Source organism: Bufo bufo, chromosome 4 (assembly GCF_905171765.1).
Source record: "Bufo bufo chromosome 4, aBufBuf1.1, whole genome shotgun sequence".
Classification (NCBI taxonomy): domain Eukaryota; kingdom Metazoa; phylum Chordata; class Amphibia; order Anura; family Bufonidae; genus Bufo; species Bufo bufo.
The window spans coordinates 541,015,165-541,034,228 of record NC_053392.1 but is presented as its reverse complement, the minus strand read 5'-3'; the positions used below and the strand labels follow the sequence as shown (position 1 = coordinate 541,034,228).

Sequence of the window (19,064 nt, the reverse complement as noted above, 5' to 3'; positions counted from 1 at the left end):
GATTCTCATTTGACATCTGTGACAGAATCTGCAGCTCGTTCAGCCAGAAACATTCGGGCAGAATTATCAGGAGGGGATTGTTAAAGTCGGTTTTGCAGGACTCTGTGCGGCCATAATTCCTGCCAAATGTATCAAATGTTCCACGATGTTTGACACATTTGGTGCATCTTTAAAGGGGTATTCCAGGATTTTATTACTGATGGGCTGTGATTAACATGTGATCGGCGGGGGTCCGACGCGCTGTACTCCCGCTGTTCAGTTGTTTCTGGGTAATTCTAACAACAGAACTGTACAGCTCTGTCCATCGCGTAGCGGACGGAACTGGTTACCGCAATACTTATCCCATTTCAATAGGAGCAGCTCCGAAAAAAAAAATAGCCGCGTCCTCTACAGTTGATAGAGCTGTGTATTTCCAATGCCAGAGCTACTGTACAACATCTAATCAGCAGGGGGAGGATCAGACCCTCGACGATCAGAATAACCCTTTAAAGGGCACCTGTCGGCAGATTTCTACCTATGACACTGGCTGACCTGTTACATGTGCGCTTGGCAGCTGAAGGGTCCCATGTACATATGTGCCCGCATGATGTTTTAATATATGCAAATGAGCCTCTAGGAGCAATGGGGGCGTTGCTGTTACACCTAGAGGCTCTGCTCTCTCTGTAAGGGCTCTTGCACACGACCGTATGCCCTCCGAGACATACGGTCCGTGAGCTGGCCATATGTCCCGGAGCGGCATACATCGTGCGCACGGGAGCGCACCGGAGCGCACAGCATCATAGGTTACTATGATGCTGTGCGCATCGGGCCGCCCGCCAGACTATTGTCCCGCACTCATATGATATTATGAGTGCGGAACAATAGCCCCGCGGGCGGCCCGATGCGCTCAGCATCATAGTAACCTATGATGCTGTGCGCTCCGGTGCGCTCCCGTGCGCACGATGTATGCCGCTCCGGGACATATGGCCAGCTCACGGACCGTATGTCTCGGAGGGCATACGGTCGTGTGCATGAGCCCTAACTGCTGGGTCCTCTGCATTCTGATTGACAGGGCCGGTTGTGATTATGTTTTCACTGCCTGGCCCTGTCAAACTGCAGAGGGCGCAGCAATTGCAGAGAGAGCAGAGCTTCTAGGTGTAATGACAATGCCGCCATTGCTCCTAGAGGCTCATTTGCATATATTAAAACATCATTATTCTCAGCAATGCGGTGCAGCAAGGTGATTTATGGCAACTGGGAGTTTACCCATCTCAACCATTTATGGTATATCCAAATATATTTGATCACCGACTCCTTTACCAGTTAACCCATTATTCACTTCCTGTGTCAGCTAAGGGGCTGTTCACATCACATTTTTGTCCCACATTTAACATGTACATTGGGGGGGGGGGGGGGGGAATGTAAATGCATAGTACACGACGATTTTCCATCCTGCAGAGTCCAGCCATAAACGTACCAGTGTGTGTTACCATATACCGTCATTTACATTGGAACTCTATGGTGATGGATGCCACTGTCTGACATCCGTCGGAGGCCTCCGTTAACGTATACATTAAATGTGGGACAAAAATGTTATGCGAACAGCCTTACTCGCATCCCCATCATTCCTCATCTGTCCCATTTCCATCATTCTCCCTCTATGCCAGCTCACCCAACATGCCCTCTGTGTGCCAGCTTCCCCATCATCCCTTATGTATACCAACTTATCCAAAAATCCTCCTGTATGACCTCTTATTTATTGCATTTGTGTAGCGCTGCTCAGGAAGTATTTTGTGCTGCACTGTGGTATTTGTTTAGCGCTGCTGGGAAGGTGTATTGGTATTGCAAGAGGGTATTATGGGCACTGCATGGAAGTACTTGGGTGGTTATGCTGGGGGGGGAGGGTACTATGGGCACTGCACTGCACTATTTACCGTATTTGCTAATGAAGCCTCCGCACGGGGCCGGCGCCACCCATAAGCAGAGTAGGCCACTGCGTAGAGCGCACTCTTGCTGTGGGCGCCGGCGCTCTGGAGTCTGGCTGCAATAGAAGTCACAGTAACAGACTGCTACTAGCAGTGGAGTTGCGAGGGGGGTGCAGCGGGTACGGCCCGCACCGGGTGACATGTCTGATGGGGTGATCCCGGTCCGGACCCAACACGCACGCCTGCGCAGCCAGCCCGCCCCTTTAAACCTACAATGTCCCAGCTCCCTGGCGGCGGTCCCGGCGCTGCACTATACTCCTGAGCGCGTATAGCGTCAAGACGTAGTGCGCGCACTATGACCTGACGCTGCACGCTGTCAGGTGACAGTGCAGTGCCGGCGGGAAGATGAGAGCGTGAGGAAGAGGAACCGCAGCGTTCTAGGTAAGTATTGTTGTATGTAGTTAGTTCTCCCTGCCGGTTTTGATGGGGGGCATTGGGGGCTGAGTGGGGGGGGGGTCTTTGGGCTTATCTGAGGTCTGAATGGGGGCTGAGTCGGGGTCTTTGGCTGATCTGAGGTCTGAAAAAGGCTGAGTGGGGGTCTTTGGGCTGATCTGAGGTTTTTATTATTGGGTCGAAAGGCTGATTGGGGGGGAGGCGGGATTGTAACGGGGCTGCTGTAGAATATCTAAAATTAGCTGGTCAAGTAAAATGTTCCATGCAACAATCATTAAATAAGTGGCTGGCAAAAAAGGGGTGGGTCAAAGGGCATGGTCAATGGGCGGAGTAAAGGGGGGGTAGCAAAATTAGCTTTTGCCTAGGGTGGCAAAAATCCTTGCACCAGCCCTGCCTCTGCATACACACTGGTGAGATCCAAGTAGAAAACGTTTGAGAAGACCCCAGTCTAAAGGATGCAGCCAATTTTTACAGTCTCCTTATCCACATGGATGGTGGACATAGGCTGGTAGGTGGAAAGGCTGCCAGCTCACGAATACCCCAGACCTATTTTCTCCAGCTTTTCCCCCTACATTTAAAGAGGGCCTGTCACCTCAACTGACATGTCTTAGTGAGTACTTGCAGATCCCCCATGTAATAACAACTCTGGAGTATCTTTTCATGTAACTCTATGTTGTTGTGTTCCTCAGTTATTGCTACTAGAATTTTATAAATACATGTACAACTTGGGTGTTACCAGTTAGGGATGGGACACTTGCAGCACTAGTTGGATAGTGGCAGATTGTGCAGGGAAATCCCAACCCACTGGTAAAACTCAGCTGCAGATTCATGAATAAACTTCTAGTAGCAATAACTGAGGAACAGAACAACTGAGTTATTTGAAAAGATGTTCCAGAATTGTTTTTGCATAGAGAATGGAGAATACAATTATTTAGTAAAACAGACGTGTCAGAAGTGGTGAGAGGTCCTCTTTAAATAAAAAAAAGAAGATACACCTTCTCTGCCTAGTTGACCTTTAGGGTGTATTAATGGGCTAACAAGTTCACTTTAAAAGGAGTTGTCCAGAATTGGAAAAAACGAGGCAGCTTTCTCCCCAAAACAGCACCACACTCGTCTACAGGTCATGCGTGGTACTGCAGTTCAGCGTATTCACTTCAGTAAAGCGGTGCTGCATTACCAAACACAGCATATGGACAGATCTGGTGCTGTTTTAGGAAGAGATCAGCCATATTTTACTAATTACTGGACGAGTTATTGTTCACCATTTTGGGTATAAACTACTGTTTTTATTCTCTTTTTTTCTGATGTGTGGAAACGGATAAGAAATGCAGTGCTGCCATGTTTATTTTATTGTGTGTATTCTGGCCATGGTTATGGAGATATCATGTATATATTATTTACTGATATGTGATGTTTTTTACCCATTCCGCATCACCGATACTGTATATGTCAGAGGTGGAGGTGACTGCAAGATCACCCATGGGAGGACAGCGGGGACTGACAGCGGCTCTCATGCAGCAATGTCAGGACTGGAAGGAAAAAATCCTAAACCACACATTGTACCTACGACTGCATCTGAATATGTCTCACTGAGGCCTCATGCACACAAGGCAGATTGAGACGGATTTATTTAGCATTTATTTTTTAATGGAAATTTTTCAGCAGATTTGTACCTATGACACTGGCTGACCTGTTACATGTGCACTTGGCAGCTGAAGACATCTGTGTTGGTCCCATGTTCATATGTGCCCGCAGTGCTGAGAAAAATGAGGTTTTAATATATGCAAATGAGCCTCTAGGAGCAAAGGGGGTGTTGCCGTTACACCTAGAGGCTCTGCTCTCTCTGCACTGTGATTGACAGGACCAGGCAGTGAAAACATCATCACTTCTTGGTCCTGTCAATCACAGTGCAGAGAGAGCAGAGCCTCTAGGTGTAACGGCAACACCCCCTTTGCTCCTAGAGGCTCATTTGCATATATTAAAACCTCATTTTTCTCAGCACTGCGGGCACATATGAACATGGGACCAACACAGATGTCTTCAGCTGCCAAGCGCACATGTAACAGGTCAGCCAGTGTCATAGGTACAAATCTGCTGACAGATGCCTTTTAAAAGCCTAAACCAGCAGTGGATCCGAAACATAGAAAAACTGTAATAGAAAACAAAGCAAAATACTGACCAAATTAGCATTTTGTGATATGGGCCTGAGCAGGACGTTTCAGTAACCCCGCACTGGGCTCTGACAGAGCTCGCTTTTGCCCCATGCATACATTACATGACCTAAATCAAAACCAGTGAAAGTGACCTTGAATTTGGAGTTTTTATCAAGTGGTTGTCCAGCTAGGAAAAAACTTATATAAAGATAATTTTGGATAACCTCTTTAAGGAGCACCTATCCACAGGATCAACCCTACTAAACCATAAATACTGCCTGGTATGGTTGATCTTTCTGATTAAGGCTACTTTCACACAGGTGTTTTGGTTTCCGTTTGTGAGATACATTCAGGGCTCTCACAATCGGTCCAAAACGGATCCGTTTTGCCCTAATGCATTCTGAATGGAAAAGGATCCGCTCAGAATGCCTCAGTTTGGCTCCGTTCAACCACCATTCTGCTTTGGAGGCGGACACCAAAACGCTGCCTGCGGAATTTGTCCGTCCTGGGATGCGGAGCAAGACAGATCCGTCCTGGCACACAATGTAAGTCAATTGGGACGGATCCGTTTTCTCTGACACAATCTGGCACAACAGAAGACGGATCCGTCCTCCATTGGCTTTCAATGGTGTTCAAGACGGATCCGTCATGGCTATAGAAGAAATAATACAACCGGATCCCATTATGACGGATGCATGAGGTTGTATTATTGTAACGGAAGCGTTTTTGCAGATCCATGACGGATCCGCAAAAAACGCTAGTGTGAAAGTAGCCTCCTGACTCCTGTCTTGTGGAAATCGGGTTGTGGCATTCCCAGGAAAAAAAAAGAGAGATCAGAGCCTCAGTGCACCGAGTGTCGGGGTCCAGCCCCTCTGTGCATCTCAGCTTGCCATTTGCCTATATATAAAACAAGTATTTTCCATTTTTTGCAAGACGGGTATCATGTAATCAGCAGGATCAACCCTGCCAGGCAGTGTGCGTGTGGTTTAATAGGATTGATCCTGCTAGGATCGTGGATGCCTCTGGTGATGAAAGGGTAAATAACTATCACAGAATTATGTTGAGCCGAAATTCCCTGACATAATGTTGCTATCTGCGGTATAATAGCTGCAGCGCTGGCAGGATGTGAAACACCTCCCATTACATACAACAGAGGTGGAACGTCAGTCAAATGACAGATAATTATAATAACACTATCTATTATACCTGCATTTCTCTAGCTGGAAAACATAATGAGGGTCAGGAACCCCATTCATTTAAAAAGGTCCTTCTCCTAATGACAAAGCTTAATTTATAAAGAAAATACCACTGATACTACCATTCCAACCGCTTCTTTTTTTCTGGTGGATTTTTCAGCAATCATTTTCCATAGGACAACAGTGACACCTACTGGCTGTAGAGTGAATTTTCTGCGAATAACGATAAGGCTAGGTCTACACGACGACATTTGTCACGCGACAGATAGGGCACAACTACACTGCAACATTTGTCGTGCAACATTTTTTATAATGGTCGCACTGCGACATGCTGTGACTGCGACGCGACAGTCACAGAAAAATCCATCTTGAATGGATTTTTTGCGACTGTCGCAGTCACAGCATGTCGCAGTGCGACACCATAGACTACCATTATAAAAATTGTCGCGCGACATTGGTGCGACAAATGTCGTCGTGTAGACCTAGCCCAAAGTCAGAGGGTGGTTGCACACATAGGGCTGTTTTTTGGATCAAATAACACCACAGCCAGATGTTCCATGCTGGGCAACAGTTAATTAGAAGGCTATGGGGGTCATTTGTTATTCAGAAATACGCCTATATTAGGTGTATTTCTGGCGCAGATTGCAATGCAAAGGATATTTGCGCCACAATCTGCGACTTTTGCCCGCTCACGCCAGGTCTATAAAAGTGGGCGTGGTGTGTGGGTCATTCATCCTTTTCTAGAAAATGGTCTAAATGTAAGTCAGCAAGGAAGCTTTGCCTCTCCGTAACTTTGGCGGATCCACCGCCAGCGCACTGCCGTTTTAGATGCCGGTCTTAATAAATTTGCCCCTATGTTCACACGTTGAATTACGGCAATGTCAGAAATCCACAGCGTATTCCACAGTAGTCCCAATTTTACGCTTCTTGTGAACACGCCCTGATTTCCCGTGGGTCTTGTTCACACAACGGATTTTGAAAGCGTGCTGGGGAAAAAAAGAAAACGCTTTTTTTTTGCGTGCGTTTTTTGATGCATCTTTTTTTAACAAATAGGTGTTTCCTTAGATACAAAGCTGCATTTTCAGCTTGAGAGTTTTGGTGCGGACTTGCGCCAAAAAATACATGGAAAACACAAAAAAAAAAAAAAAAACGCATGGACTTGCATGGAGCTGTTTTTTTAAGCTTCACATTCCTTTTAATGGGAGATTCAGCGTGGATTCCGCCCTAAGATAGGGCACGCTGCTTCGTTTTTCCACGTGGAAAAGTGCTGCCTCCCATTGAAAATGAATGGGAGTGTTTTGAGGCGTTTTCGGAGTCAAAAAACTTTGTGTGAACTGGCCCTTTTTCTTGGTGCAGTCTGAAAAAAAACACAAAAGTAATCCGCCGCCACATGAACTTTTTTTTGGTGCAAAATCCAGGGCAAAAATTCAGAGTGAGATCATAGCCTACAATGGCCGACAAACACTGCTGTTGTGGAGGCATTTTAAGTTATGTGCTGTGTACGGAAAGCGAAGCAGAATGCACGAATGGCTTTCAATTAGGCCTCCTGCACATGACCATGTCCATAGCGGAGTCCACAAACCATAGATCCGCAAAATACAGACACCTTCCCTGTCCAATCTGTACTTTTCTCACTCCAATTACTAGAAATGACTATTCTTGTCCGCAATACTGACAAGAATAGGACATGTTCTATAATTTGGGTAACGGACACACGGATGCGGACAGCGCACTGATGAGATCTGTGTCCCAACTAAAATAAATGGGTCCTAGACTGTCATAAGCATAAAGTGTAAGGCCTCTTTCACCAGCCAGTGAATCATGGACGTGCGCTCTCTGTGGTCTCACGTATCCATTGACCTTAATATGCGTTATTCACACATCAGTGGCTTTCCACGGACCGTGGGTCACACCACGCAAGCACGCCCTATTTTTGTCCGTGATTATGAATCCCTTATGCACATTATAGTCTATGGATCCATGAAAACCAGGGACACAACACAGATGACATCCATGTCTGGTCAGTGGTTTTCACGGATCGTTGATGGAATATGTTCTGAAATTTATTTTCAGCCTAGTAGTGTGCGTGCAGTTTTCAGCCAAGCAGTAGTCCCCTCTTAAAGGGGTTGTGTCACTTCAGCAAATGGCATTTATATTGTAGAGAAAGTTAATACAAGTCACCTACTAATGTATTGTGATTGTCCATATTGCTTCCTTTGCTGGCTGGATTCATTTTTCCATCACATTTTCCTAAAATGGCCGACAAACACTGCTTTTGTAGAGGCATTTTAAGTTTCCTGGTATGTTTTTTTGTCCTTTGGAGTTTTTTCAAATTGCAGCAGGCTCTGGTTATGGTGTTTTTTCATAGTCTTCTATATATTTAAAAAAATAAAAAATTAATTACCACCCAGCAATCCAGTATCGGTGGGTGCGATTGCACAGAACAGTAAAAAGTACTGCCTCTCTGGTGGCCGGGACCATAGGAGCGCGGCCACTGCTGCTGGATTGCAGGGTGGTCGTAACCCCTGAAAACGAGCAGTGTATAATGTTATAAAAAAATGAATCCAGCCAGCAAAGGAGGCAATATGGAGAATCACAATACATTAGTAAGTGCCTGGTATTAACTTTGTCTACATGATAAATGTCACTTGCTGAAGTGAGACGACCCCTTTTAATTGGAAAATTGGAATTAGACTTAACGGTAATTCTGCTTCCATGAATCCACCATGATTTCCGATTTCAGCTTTGTATAATTAAAAGTGACATCATTTTTCAACAGACTTGCTAAATCAATTCAAGAGCTCTGCTTGCTGTCATTCAATAGGAACGCTTATGGTTTATCCTACCCTGGTCATGTGATGGAAACAGAATGCTAATAATTGTACTGCATCTCCTGGGAGTAAACAATGTACGTTCCTATTGAATGACAGCAAGCAGAGGTCTTGACAACTGATCCCTCACTTTCAATTTTTCTATCAGAAATACTTTATACGGACCTATTTCTCCCAGGTGTTGAGTCCAAGATTTGGGTTGGACAATTCACAAAACTGTCCTGAACGCCTCTGGCTAAAAGGTTCCGCCTTACCATGTGGACGTAGACTTACCTTGGTTAGATGAGGCGATATGTAACCTCTGCCACTGCCAATATCTAAAGCCAAAGGAAACGTTCTGCAAAATAAGAATAGTCAGTGAATAGAACAAATCAATCATGTAACACTGGGAGAGGAGGATGACCATACACCTGACGTGTTCCTGTGTAACTGGCTGGTTGTCCCATTAAGGAGACATCTCCCTATGCACAGGGTAGGGGATCGGTGTCTGATTGGTGGGGGTGAAGAATACACAACACCACAAATCACTAGGATCCTGTGAGATGATCTGGGGATGGTCCGGAAAATGCGGCTGTCCGATAAAGCGTTATTCCTGGACCATACGTGGTTCTCTGAAACTGGCCGAAATATAGGGGGCAACTAGAAAATGCTTTGAGGAAGAAACAGGGGGACATTTATCAAGACCAGTGTTTTTTTTCGCCGGTCTTAATTCCTCCTGTGCCGCCGGAGGACGCGCTAAATTTATGTAGAGTCGCACGCCTCTGATAGATTTGGCGCATTCTCCCGCGACAGTCTAAAGTCTACGGCAGCCGCCTAGCTGCCATATAGTTCTGTCTTTAATCACGCCAGAAAACTGACATGAATAGAGATAAATGTGCCGGACCAGCTACGCCGCCCCCTTCCCTCGCCACTTCTGAAAAGTGGAGCAAATGGGAAAAGTTGCAAATTTTGCAGGAAAAAAAGCATGCGACAAAATTGGCGACTTTTTGACGCCACGCATGGTGAATGTCCCCCACAGTTTGAACAGATTGGGTTGTACTTGTCTAATTCTATTACTTCCCTTGGGATAAATGCTGCTAGAAGTGTCTGCCGCCCATCATCTCGCCGTCTGCTAGTGAAATGGCGTGCAAAATGTTCACTTGTATAGGGGTATCGGGGCGGAACGCTCACCTGACAGATACCGGTGTCTACTGGCTGTCTCGAGCACCTGTTGGACGGTCATTGTAGACTTTTTGGAACGGTCTGCCCATTGTAGGTTATCCATAGAAAGGGTTCTTTTTACTTTCTATGGATAACCTGGCAGGAACTCGCTTCCATGCAAATGTGATGTTTAGCGTGCAGCGACTTACCGGGTCACATCAAACACACGATCCACAATTCGCTCTCCAACCTGCAAAAAAAAAAAAACAACACTGGAAATAAGTGACAGCCTCTCAGTACCTGGTGTGAAGGGGGCCAAACGGCTCATGCACACGGTCCTAGTTTTGGTCCACATCCGATCCGGGTTTTTTGCAGAACAGATGTGGACCCATTCATTTCAATGGGGCTGCAAAAGATGCGGACAGCACAACACGATTGGCGGACCGCAAAACACTTACGGCCGTGTGCATGAGCCCTAAAGCTGATCAACATGGCTGATTTCAACCCAAACGATCATTCTCCGGGTGAAGTTTAACAACACACAATCACTTTAGCCCTTCATCCTCTGAAAAAAGTTGTCCGTGCTTGAAATTTTCACCTGATAATCAGATGTAAGATGTTTCTTTGAATGAACGTTCCCAGAAAGATCTTTCGTCCATCGCCTGTTTCCATTGAACGTGTATGGCCAGTGGGAACCACAGTAATGGCCGATATGGACTCTGTATGGCCGCACATGTTCAACTGCTGTGCAACTTCTATCTATTGCAGATGGCCACGTTATGGGGGTGTCACACGCAACTTTTTGTGGCAGTTTTTTGAGCCAGCCAGAAGGAGAAATATAAATCCTTTCTTCATATTTATCATTCCCTTCCGACCCAATTCTGGCTTTGGTTAAAAAAAAGGCTACATTCACACATCCGTAATTCCGTTCCGCATTTTGCAGAACGCAATTGCGGACCCATTCATTTCTATGGGGCTGCCGATTCAGATCCGGAAATGCGGACCCGCACTTCCGGGTCCGCATTTCCGTTCCCGAAAAAAATTGAATATGCCCTATTCTTGTCCGCAATTGCGGACAAGAATAGGCATATTCTATTAGTGCCGGCGATGTGCGGTCCGCAAAATGCGGAACGCACATTGCTGGTGTCTGTGTTTTGCAGATCCGCAAAACACACACGGATGTGTGAATGGACCCTAAGGCTACAGCAACACATGCAGGTTCTTATGCAGTTTTTGTAGCCAAAATCATGAGTGGATCATAAAAGGAGAGAAAGAACAATATAAGGGCTCATGCACACCATCGTGATTGGCCCGGGAAACATATTCCATGTCTTCTATGAAGTGACTATCATAGAAGAACCTCTGCCTCTGATGCCACCAGATGTAAGGCAGCTATCCTATAAGTCAATGGTAGACCTTCTAAAAGGCATTGAGACATGACTTAGATAATAAATAAGCCAGCATCTCATCTGCAGACAGCTGTTTCGGGGTGATTGCCCCTCATCAACGCAGAGCAGAGAGTACGGGCTTAACTGGGTGAGAGGCCTAGGTCAGGATTCAGGGGATATTATATCTCCTTATGGAGAGCAGCGAAACGGTGTGAGGAGTATTGTAGGCCATGCAACGTCCCCCGGAATTCTAGGAAGAGGAGATATAATTTTCCCAAAATCCAGACCTTTAATATCCGAGGCATGTCTCAAGGTCGACCATTGACTTCTAGGATAGCTGCCTTACATCTGGTGGCATTAGCGGCAGAGCTTGTTAACAGCTCATTTGCGTCCCTTTCTTCAGAGAATTCCCAGAGGAGCGCTGCCTGGCGCTTAGGCGCTCTCCATAAGGAGATAAAATATTCCCGGAATCCTGACAGTAATTTATGGTACAGTTAGTATCTCTCTGATCGCGGGGCTATGGCAGAGTACGAGTATCATCCTCCTCACTACAGTACAATAGCCCCACGATCAGAATCAGACATAAATAACATGATGCAGTCAGTTCGGAACATCGGAGGCGCGGTCAGCACGGGAGATGTGGGCGACACACGGACCATGATTCCCAGGCTGGTCACGGTTGTGTGTGTGAGCCCTAAGTGTATATTCCTACGACAGTCAGTTTTTCAAGGCCATTTCCCCTCCGTCTGTGCATTCATTTTCCTTCTATACGTCTTTAATGCCTGTTTTATATCTATTAAAAACGGATGAATTTCATTGACTTTTGTTTAAAACCCCCTACCCCTGCAATGCCTTTATTATAGCTCGGCCTCCCCACAGTGCCCTCAGTATCTATAAGGCCCCCATAGTGCCCCCTTATATATTATGGTCCCATTTGTGCCCTCAGTATCTACACTGCGTGCAGAATTATTAGGCAAATGAGTATTTTGACCACATCATCCTCTTTATGCATGTTGTCTTACTCCAAGCTGTATAGGCTCGAAAGCCTACTACCAATTAAGCATATTAGGTGATGTGCATCTCTGTAATGAGAAGGGGTGTGGTCTAATGACATCAACACCCTATATTAGGTGTGCATAATTATTAGGCAACTACCTTTCCTTTGGCAAAATGGGTCAAAAGAAGGACTTGACAGGCTCAGAAAAGTCAAAAATAGTGAGATATCTTGCAGAGGGATGCAGCACTCTTAAAATTGCAAATCTTCTGAAGCGTGATCATCGAACAATCAAGCGTTTCATTCAAAATAGTCAACAGGGTCGCAAGAAGCGTGTGGAAAAACCAAGGCGCAAAATAACTGCCCATGAACTGAGAAAAGTCAAGCGTGCAGCTGCCAAGATGCCACTTGCCACCAGTTTGGCCATATTTCAGAGCTGCAACATCACTGGAGTGCCCAAAAGCACAAGGTGTGCAATACTCAGAGACATGGCCAAGGTAAGAAAGGCTGAAAGACGACCACCACTGAACAAGACACACAAGCTGAAACGTCAAGACTGGGCCAAGAAATATCTCAAGACTGATTTTTCTAAGGTTTTATGGACTGATGAAATGAGAGTGAGTCTTGATGGGCCAGATGGATGGGCCCGTGGCTGGATTGGTAAAGGGCAGAGAGCTCCAGTCCGACTCAGACGCCAGCAAGGTGGAGGTGGAGTACTGGTTTGGGCTGGTATCATCAAAGATGAGCTTGTGGGGCCTTTTCGGGTTGAGGATGGAGTCAAGCTCAACTCCCAGTCCTACTGCCAGTTTCTGGAAGACACCTTCTTCAAGCAGTGGTACAGGAAGAAGTCTGCATCCTTCAAGAAAAACATGATTTTCATGCAGGACAATGCTCCATCACACGCGTCCAAGTACTCCACAGAGTGGCTGGCAAGAAAGGGTATAAAAGAAGAAAATCTAATGACATGGCCTCCTTGTTCACCTGATCTGAACCCCATTGAGAACCTGTGGTCCATCATGAAATGTGAGATTTACAAGGAGGGAAAACAGTACACCTCTCTGAACAGTGTCTGGGAGGCTGTGGTTGCTGCTGCACGCAATGTTGATGGTGAACAGATCAAAACACTGACAGAATCCATGGATGGCAGGCTTTTGAGTGTCCTTGCAAAGAAAGGTGGCTATATTGGTCACTGATTTGTTTTTGAATGTCAGAAATGTATATTTGTGAATGTTGAGATGTTATATTGGTTTCACTGGTAAAAATAAATAATTGAAATGGGTATATATTTGTTTTTTTGTTAAGTTGCCTAATAATTATGCACAGTAATAGTCACCTGCACACACAGATATCCCCCTAAAATAGCTAAAACTAAAAACAAACTAAAAACTACTTCCAAAAATATTCAGCTTTGATATTAATGAGTTTTTTGGGTTCATTGAGAACATGGTTGTTGTTCAATAATAAAATTAATCCTCAAAAATACAACTTGCCTAATAATTCTGCACTCCCTGTATATTGCTCCAACAGAAGAAAAAAATTAATAAATGAATGCTCACCTCCCCACAGGCAGGCGTGGAGACTCTATCCGCAGGGGACGCTCCCAGCACGATCAGGCGACATTACAACGCTGGGAGCGTCAGATCCTGTACGGTGCACTTCTGTCTAGATATTCAAAACTGGCCCATTAAATTTAATCAAAACTCCTATTTTTTTGACAGCCACTATTCACTGACCAGTAAAAAAAAACGACCTTGTGAATAGCCCCATAGACTGCCACACGGCCGATCTCCACCGTCACGTACCCTAAGGCCCCTTTCACACGAACGATACAGATTGGCTCCGGATGCGTTCAGGGAAACTCACACCATTTTGCAAGCAGGTTCAGTCCGTTTTTTCCGCGCGGGTGCTATGCGTTTGATGCAGTTTTTCAGACGTGTGAAAAAAAACGGAAGATTTACAAACAACATCTCTTAGCAACCGTGAGTGAAAAACGCATTGCATCCGGATTACAATGCGTTTTTCCCTGAAGCCCCATTCACTTCTATGGAGCCAGGGCTGCGTGAAAAAAACGCAGAATATAGAACAGGCTGTGTTTTTCACGCAACGCAGAAATGACGCGTGAAAAAAAAAAAAAACACTCATGTACACAGACCCATTGAAATGAATGGGTCAGGATTCAGTGCGGGTGCTATGCGTTCACGTCACGCTCATGTGAAAGGAGCCTAAGCCTACCTGCACACGGTGCGGATTACACACGGTTCTTCCACACAAATTCTCGTGCAGGAAAAAAACCGCAGCGTAATGCAGTCCTAGCAAAGAAAAGGTATTTCACAAACCTCACGTACACTTAGCTTTTTTCGTTCCGTGTGGAAATTGACCTGCTGTGTGGATTTTGAAATCGGAAGTCAATTCTGGCAAAGACGTTGTCGCAATAGTATTGTAAAAAGTTGCAAAAAGGGGTCTTGCGACTATTTTTCATGCCAGACTGTTGTTAGTAAATGACCCCCATTGATTTAAAGGGGTTGTCCCGCAAAAAATTGTTGATATTATTTAAACCAGCATCTGGATCGGAATACTTTTGTAATTGCATGTAATTAGAAAATTAGTATAGCCAGTGAGCCATTCAATATAATGTATCAGTATAGCGCCACCTGCTGTTTGCCCATTTCCTAATTTCTCTGTCCCAGGGCAGGGACAAGGTCCACCACCAACAGAGACTGAGCTGCCCAAGTGGTTTAGGTTATTCATGGGATAACCCCTTTAATGTTATTACCTGTAATAAAAAAATTTTTAAATAATGGCAAAACGGATGCGTTTTTATTTTTAAGTGTTTTTGAAAAGCAACAGAAATGCAAGGCGTAAAGCCGCCCTTAGCCCAGCAGGTAGGTGGCTGTGACTCACCTCTTCTCGCAGGTACCCATACTGCTGGGCATTGGCCTGAGATGCTGCCCAGTTCTTCTGCCTCCTTTTCATGCTCCTGTCAAACACATTGAAGACACTTTCAGTCCTGGAGGTGGATGCCCTCCTTAGAGGAACACCCCCAGCAGCCGGGGGGCAGTCATACATGTGCCAGCCACTGCTGCCTGCCACACGGCCACTCCTGCACAGTGACACCCCCAGGGCACGAGTGGCCATGGCGACGCCTGGCACTGCCCTCACTCCTATGCCGTGTAATGCTGTGCTCTATAGAAGGCCACCATGTGTAGGATGCCAAGGAGACCCGCACTGGGCGCTTTACACGGAGCCAAGGGCACCAGCGCAGGACACACAAACGCGAAACGGCTTGGACGCTGGCGGCCGCCGTAGCCGGGGTGAGAGGTCACAGCCGCGCAAGGGATTGCTGGGAGGAATCACATGGTGATCGGGCTGTAGGAAGGAGGTAAGCGCTCGGGCGGTAGGTAGTAATGTCTGTGCTTGTACGTGTGATCTGTGGGAATGGTGACTGTGGAAAGCTGGGTCTGCTGGTGCTTGTAGTTCTATAGCATAGGCATGAGTACCCGAACGGTCAGGTGTGATTATGAACATGTATTGGATATTTATGTTTTTTTTTATTTTTTATTGCTTAGGTCAGCTACTAGTCTGACATGTCACCCTCAAAGGATTCGTTTACACAGTGGTCCCCAAAAAAAATGATTCCCACAAACATCCTGGACCTCTTAATATCAGGCTGTAAGCTTTACCCAGGCACATACTGACCCTGTATGGGGGAGATCTATCAAAACTGGTGTCAAGTAGAACTGGCTTTGTTGCCCACAGCGACCAATCAGATTCCACCTTTCATTTTTCAGAGCGCCATTGGAAAACGTAAGGTGGAATCTGATTGGTTGCTATGGGCAACTAAACCAGTTCTACTTTACACCAGAATAAATCTCCCCCATAGTCCCAGTGGGTCTGTACTAATCTTCTCCAGGCTGCTGCTCTCCAGTTGTTGCAAAACTACAACTCTCATCGTGCCCTATTAAGGCACGATGAAAATTGTAGGTTTTCCAACAGCTGGAGAGCTGCAGCTTGGCGACCACTGGTCTGCACTGTGGACGCTGCGTGATGTGCTGCTTGGATTGAATGCAACACTTTTTTTTTCTTTATAAGGCACCTTTCAGATGAGCGAGTTGTACACTCCGGACTCGCAGCGTGAGGAAGGCTACTTTCACACTGGCGTTTTGGCTTTCCGTCTGTGAGATCCGTTCAGGGCTCTCCCCAGCGGTCCAGAACGGATCAGTTTTGCCCTAATGCATTCTGAATGTAAAAAGATCCGCTCAGAATGCCCCAGTTTGCCTTCGTTCAGTCACCATTCCGCTCTGGAGGCGGACACCAAAACGCTGTAAGTCAATGGGGACGGATCGCGTTTTCACTGACACGATCTGGCACAATAGAAAACTGATCCGTCTCCCATTGACTTTCAATGGTGTTCATGGCTATAGAAGACATAATACAACCGGACGGATGCATGCGGTTGTATTATTGTAACGGAAGCGTTTTTGCAGATCCATGACGGATCCGCAAAAAACGCTAGTGTGAAAGTAGCCTAAGACAGCTCCCGTCCTGACCTCCCAGCACTGATGGGGTCACATAGCATTATATTAATTTATGATGCTATGTAACCCGTAGGCCCCTTGCAGATGAGCGTGAGCGGATTAGGTCCGGATGCGTTCAGTGAAAAATGCGCGATTATTTTAAGCAAGTTAATTCAGTTTTGTATGCGATCGTGTTCAGTTTTCGGGGTGCAATACGATTTAATGCGTTTTGTACACGCGTGATAAAAACTGAAGCTTTACAAACAACATCTCTTAGTAACCATCGTTGAAAAATGCATCGCATCTGCACTTGCTTGCGGATGCGATTTTCACGCAGTCCCATTCGCTTCTATGAGGCCGGCGTTGAAAAACGCAGAATATAGAACATCCTGCAATTTTCACGCAACGCACAAGTGATGCGTGAAAAACAACGCTCATGTGCACAGCCCCATTGAAATGAATAGGACCGGATTCAGTGCGGGTGCAATGCGTTCGCATCACGCATTGCACCCGCGCGGAATACTCGATTGTCTGCAAGGGGCCTTACAGTTCTGGAATGTATTGGATATCACTGACAGCATTATGTCAGTGTTACCCAATACATTCCAGACCTCTAAGGGTTACATAGCATCATAAATCAATATAATGCTATGCGACCCCTTCAGTGCTGGGAGGTCAGGGCAGGAGCTGCCGCGTACTCATGCTGCGAATCCGAAGCGTGGAACTCGCTTGTCTGAAAGGCGCCTAAAATAGTTCTATATGAGCCCACTGAATTATATGGGTGCCACATTTCCGAGGTGCAATATTGATGTGTGCTCGGCCAGCAGGGCTCACATGCAGGATCTTCTCAACTACATCTGTTCCTGCACTTGTTTCCATAAAATTTGGAGATGCAAGGCACATGGTCGACCGCATCTCCATCCAAACTTCAACGAGGTCTTGCAGCTGGACTTGGATCTCTAGTTCTGTTGATGATTGGGGGTCCCAGTGGTCAGACTTCCAAAGATCTAGCGTTTATGACTTATCCAGTGGATAGATTAGATAGTCAATGTTTCTGAGTGGAATACCCTTTTAATGGAGTTCCATACTGAGGACATCCCCTGTCCATATGACCTACAGGACGAATAGGGCATATTGGTAATAGCTGTCTAGCGGGTCTACCCTGGGAATTATTATACTACTTGTACCCTTGATGTTAGAAGATGTTTTACTCATTTCTTCCCCAATTTATTTATCTTTTGTTGTTTTTTCAGGTTCTTCATCTGTTTCAGTGTCTTCGTCTGGCCTATTAATATTGATAAGATGGCATCAAACCAAGAACTTACCTCTGACCAACGATTTAGTCGGGTCACAAAAGACCCTAGATTTTGGGAGATGCCAGAAAAAGACAAGAAAATTAAAATTGATAAACGTTTCCGGGCTATGTTCCATGACCAGAAGTTCAATCTTCAATACACTGTGGACAAACGGGGGCGTCCTGTCAACCACAACACCACAGAAGACCTGAAACGCTATTATGATCTTTCTGATTCCGACGAGGATGTGTTACCCGATAAAGAAACTGCTCTAGATACCAAGAAAGAGAAGAAGAAAGCAAAACAGAAGAAGAAAGATGAGCCAGAGTCCAAAAACACCTCTGCAAAAATCAAGGAGAAAAAAGGTGCAGTAACGCCTGAGGAAGTGAATAAGAGCAAAGTCGAGAAAAAAGTGAAAACTAAAGGAAATATTCTGCTTAAGCAAATAAACATAGAGGAAGAAGTCAAGACTAAGGAGGAACCATCCACCAGTGTCACCACAAAAAGCGGTCAGAAGTCTACAAAAGTCATAGAGCAAGAGGAATCGGAGGAAGAATCAGGTACAGTGTTTATTCATTTCCCTCTTAAAGGATCACTCCGACCAAAACTGATTCCATGCATAATGGGCAGTACAGGACCTGAGGACTTGCTTATCTCACTCAGCTTAGTGTTACTTGAATTCCTAAATCATGTACCGTCTCCTCCGGCCTTTCTCATGACATTACACTTAAAGAGGACCTTTCACTTATCCTGACATTGTGAACTAAGTATCATGACATATACAGCGGCGCCCGGGGATCTCACTGCACTTACTATTATCCCTGGGCGCCGCTCCGTTCTCCCGTTATGTCCTCCGGTATGTTCGGGGACTTGGTTATAGTAGGCGGAGTCTGCCCTTGTTCTGGTGGGCGTCTCTTTCTCCTAGGCTGCAGCGCTGGCCAATCGCAGCACTCAGCTCATAGCCTGGGAGAAAAAAACCTACCAGGCTGTGAGCTCTGCGCTGCGATTGGCCAGCGCTACAGCCTAGAAGAAGGAGACGCCCACAGAACAAGGGCAGACTCCGCCTACTATAACCAAGTCCCCGAACATACCGGAGGACATAACGGGAGAACGGAGCGGCGCCCAGGGATAATAGTAAGTGCAGTGAGATCCCTGGGCGCCGCTGTACAGATCATGATACTTAGTTCACAATGTCA

General features: G+C 45.9%; 2 protein-coding genes across 4 annotated transcripts in view; one reads left to right on the top strand and one right to left on the bottom strand.

Annotated features, from left to right (window-relative positions):
- NDUFAF5 (NADH:ubiquinone oxidoreductase complex assembly factor 5) overlaps positions 1-15,340 on the bottom strand; it is a 53,264-nt gene extending 37,924 nt beyond the window's left edge. The window contains exons 1-3 of the mRNA XM_040429976.1: positions 14,961-15,340; positions 9,887-9,927; positions 8,811-8,874 (exon numbers count right to left, since the gene is read on the bottom strand). Coding sequence (XP_040285910.1) covers positions 8,811-8,874; positions 9,887-9,927; positions 14,961-15,194 — 339 coding nt within the window. The 5' untranslated portion in view covers positions 15,195-15,340. The remainder of the gene's footprint in view (positions 1-8,810; positions 8,875-9,886; positions 9,928-14,960) is intronic.
- Positions 15,341-15,363: 23 nt separating this feature from the next.
- The window catches only part of ESF1 (ESF1 nucleolar pre-rRNA processing protein homolog), a 72,298-nt gene continuing 68,597 nt past the window's right edge, over positions 15,364-19,064 (top strand). Inside the window, exons 1-2 of one of the 3 annotated variants that reach the window (XM_040429973.1) lie at positions 15,364-15,432; positions 17,825-18,428. In XM_040429973.1, coding sequence (XP_040285907.1) covers positions 17,876-18,428 — 553 coding nt within the window. In that variant the 5' untranslated portion in view covers positions 15,364-15,432; positions 17,825-17,875. Of the gene's footprint in view, positions 15,454-17,824; positions 18,429-19,064 lie in introns of all 3 variants that reach the window. The other 2 variants (XM_040429972.1, XM_040429974.1) reach the window with 2 other exon arrangements.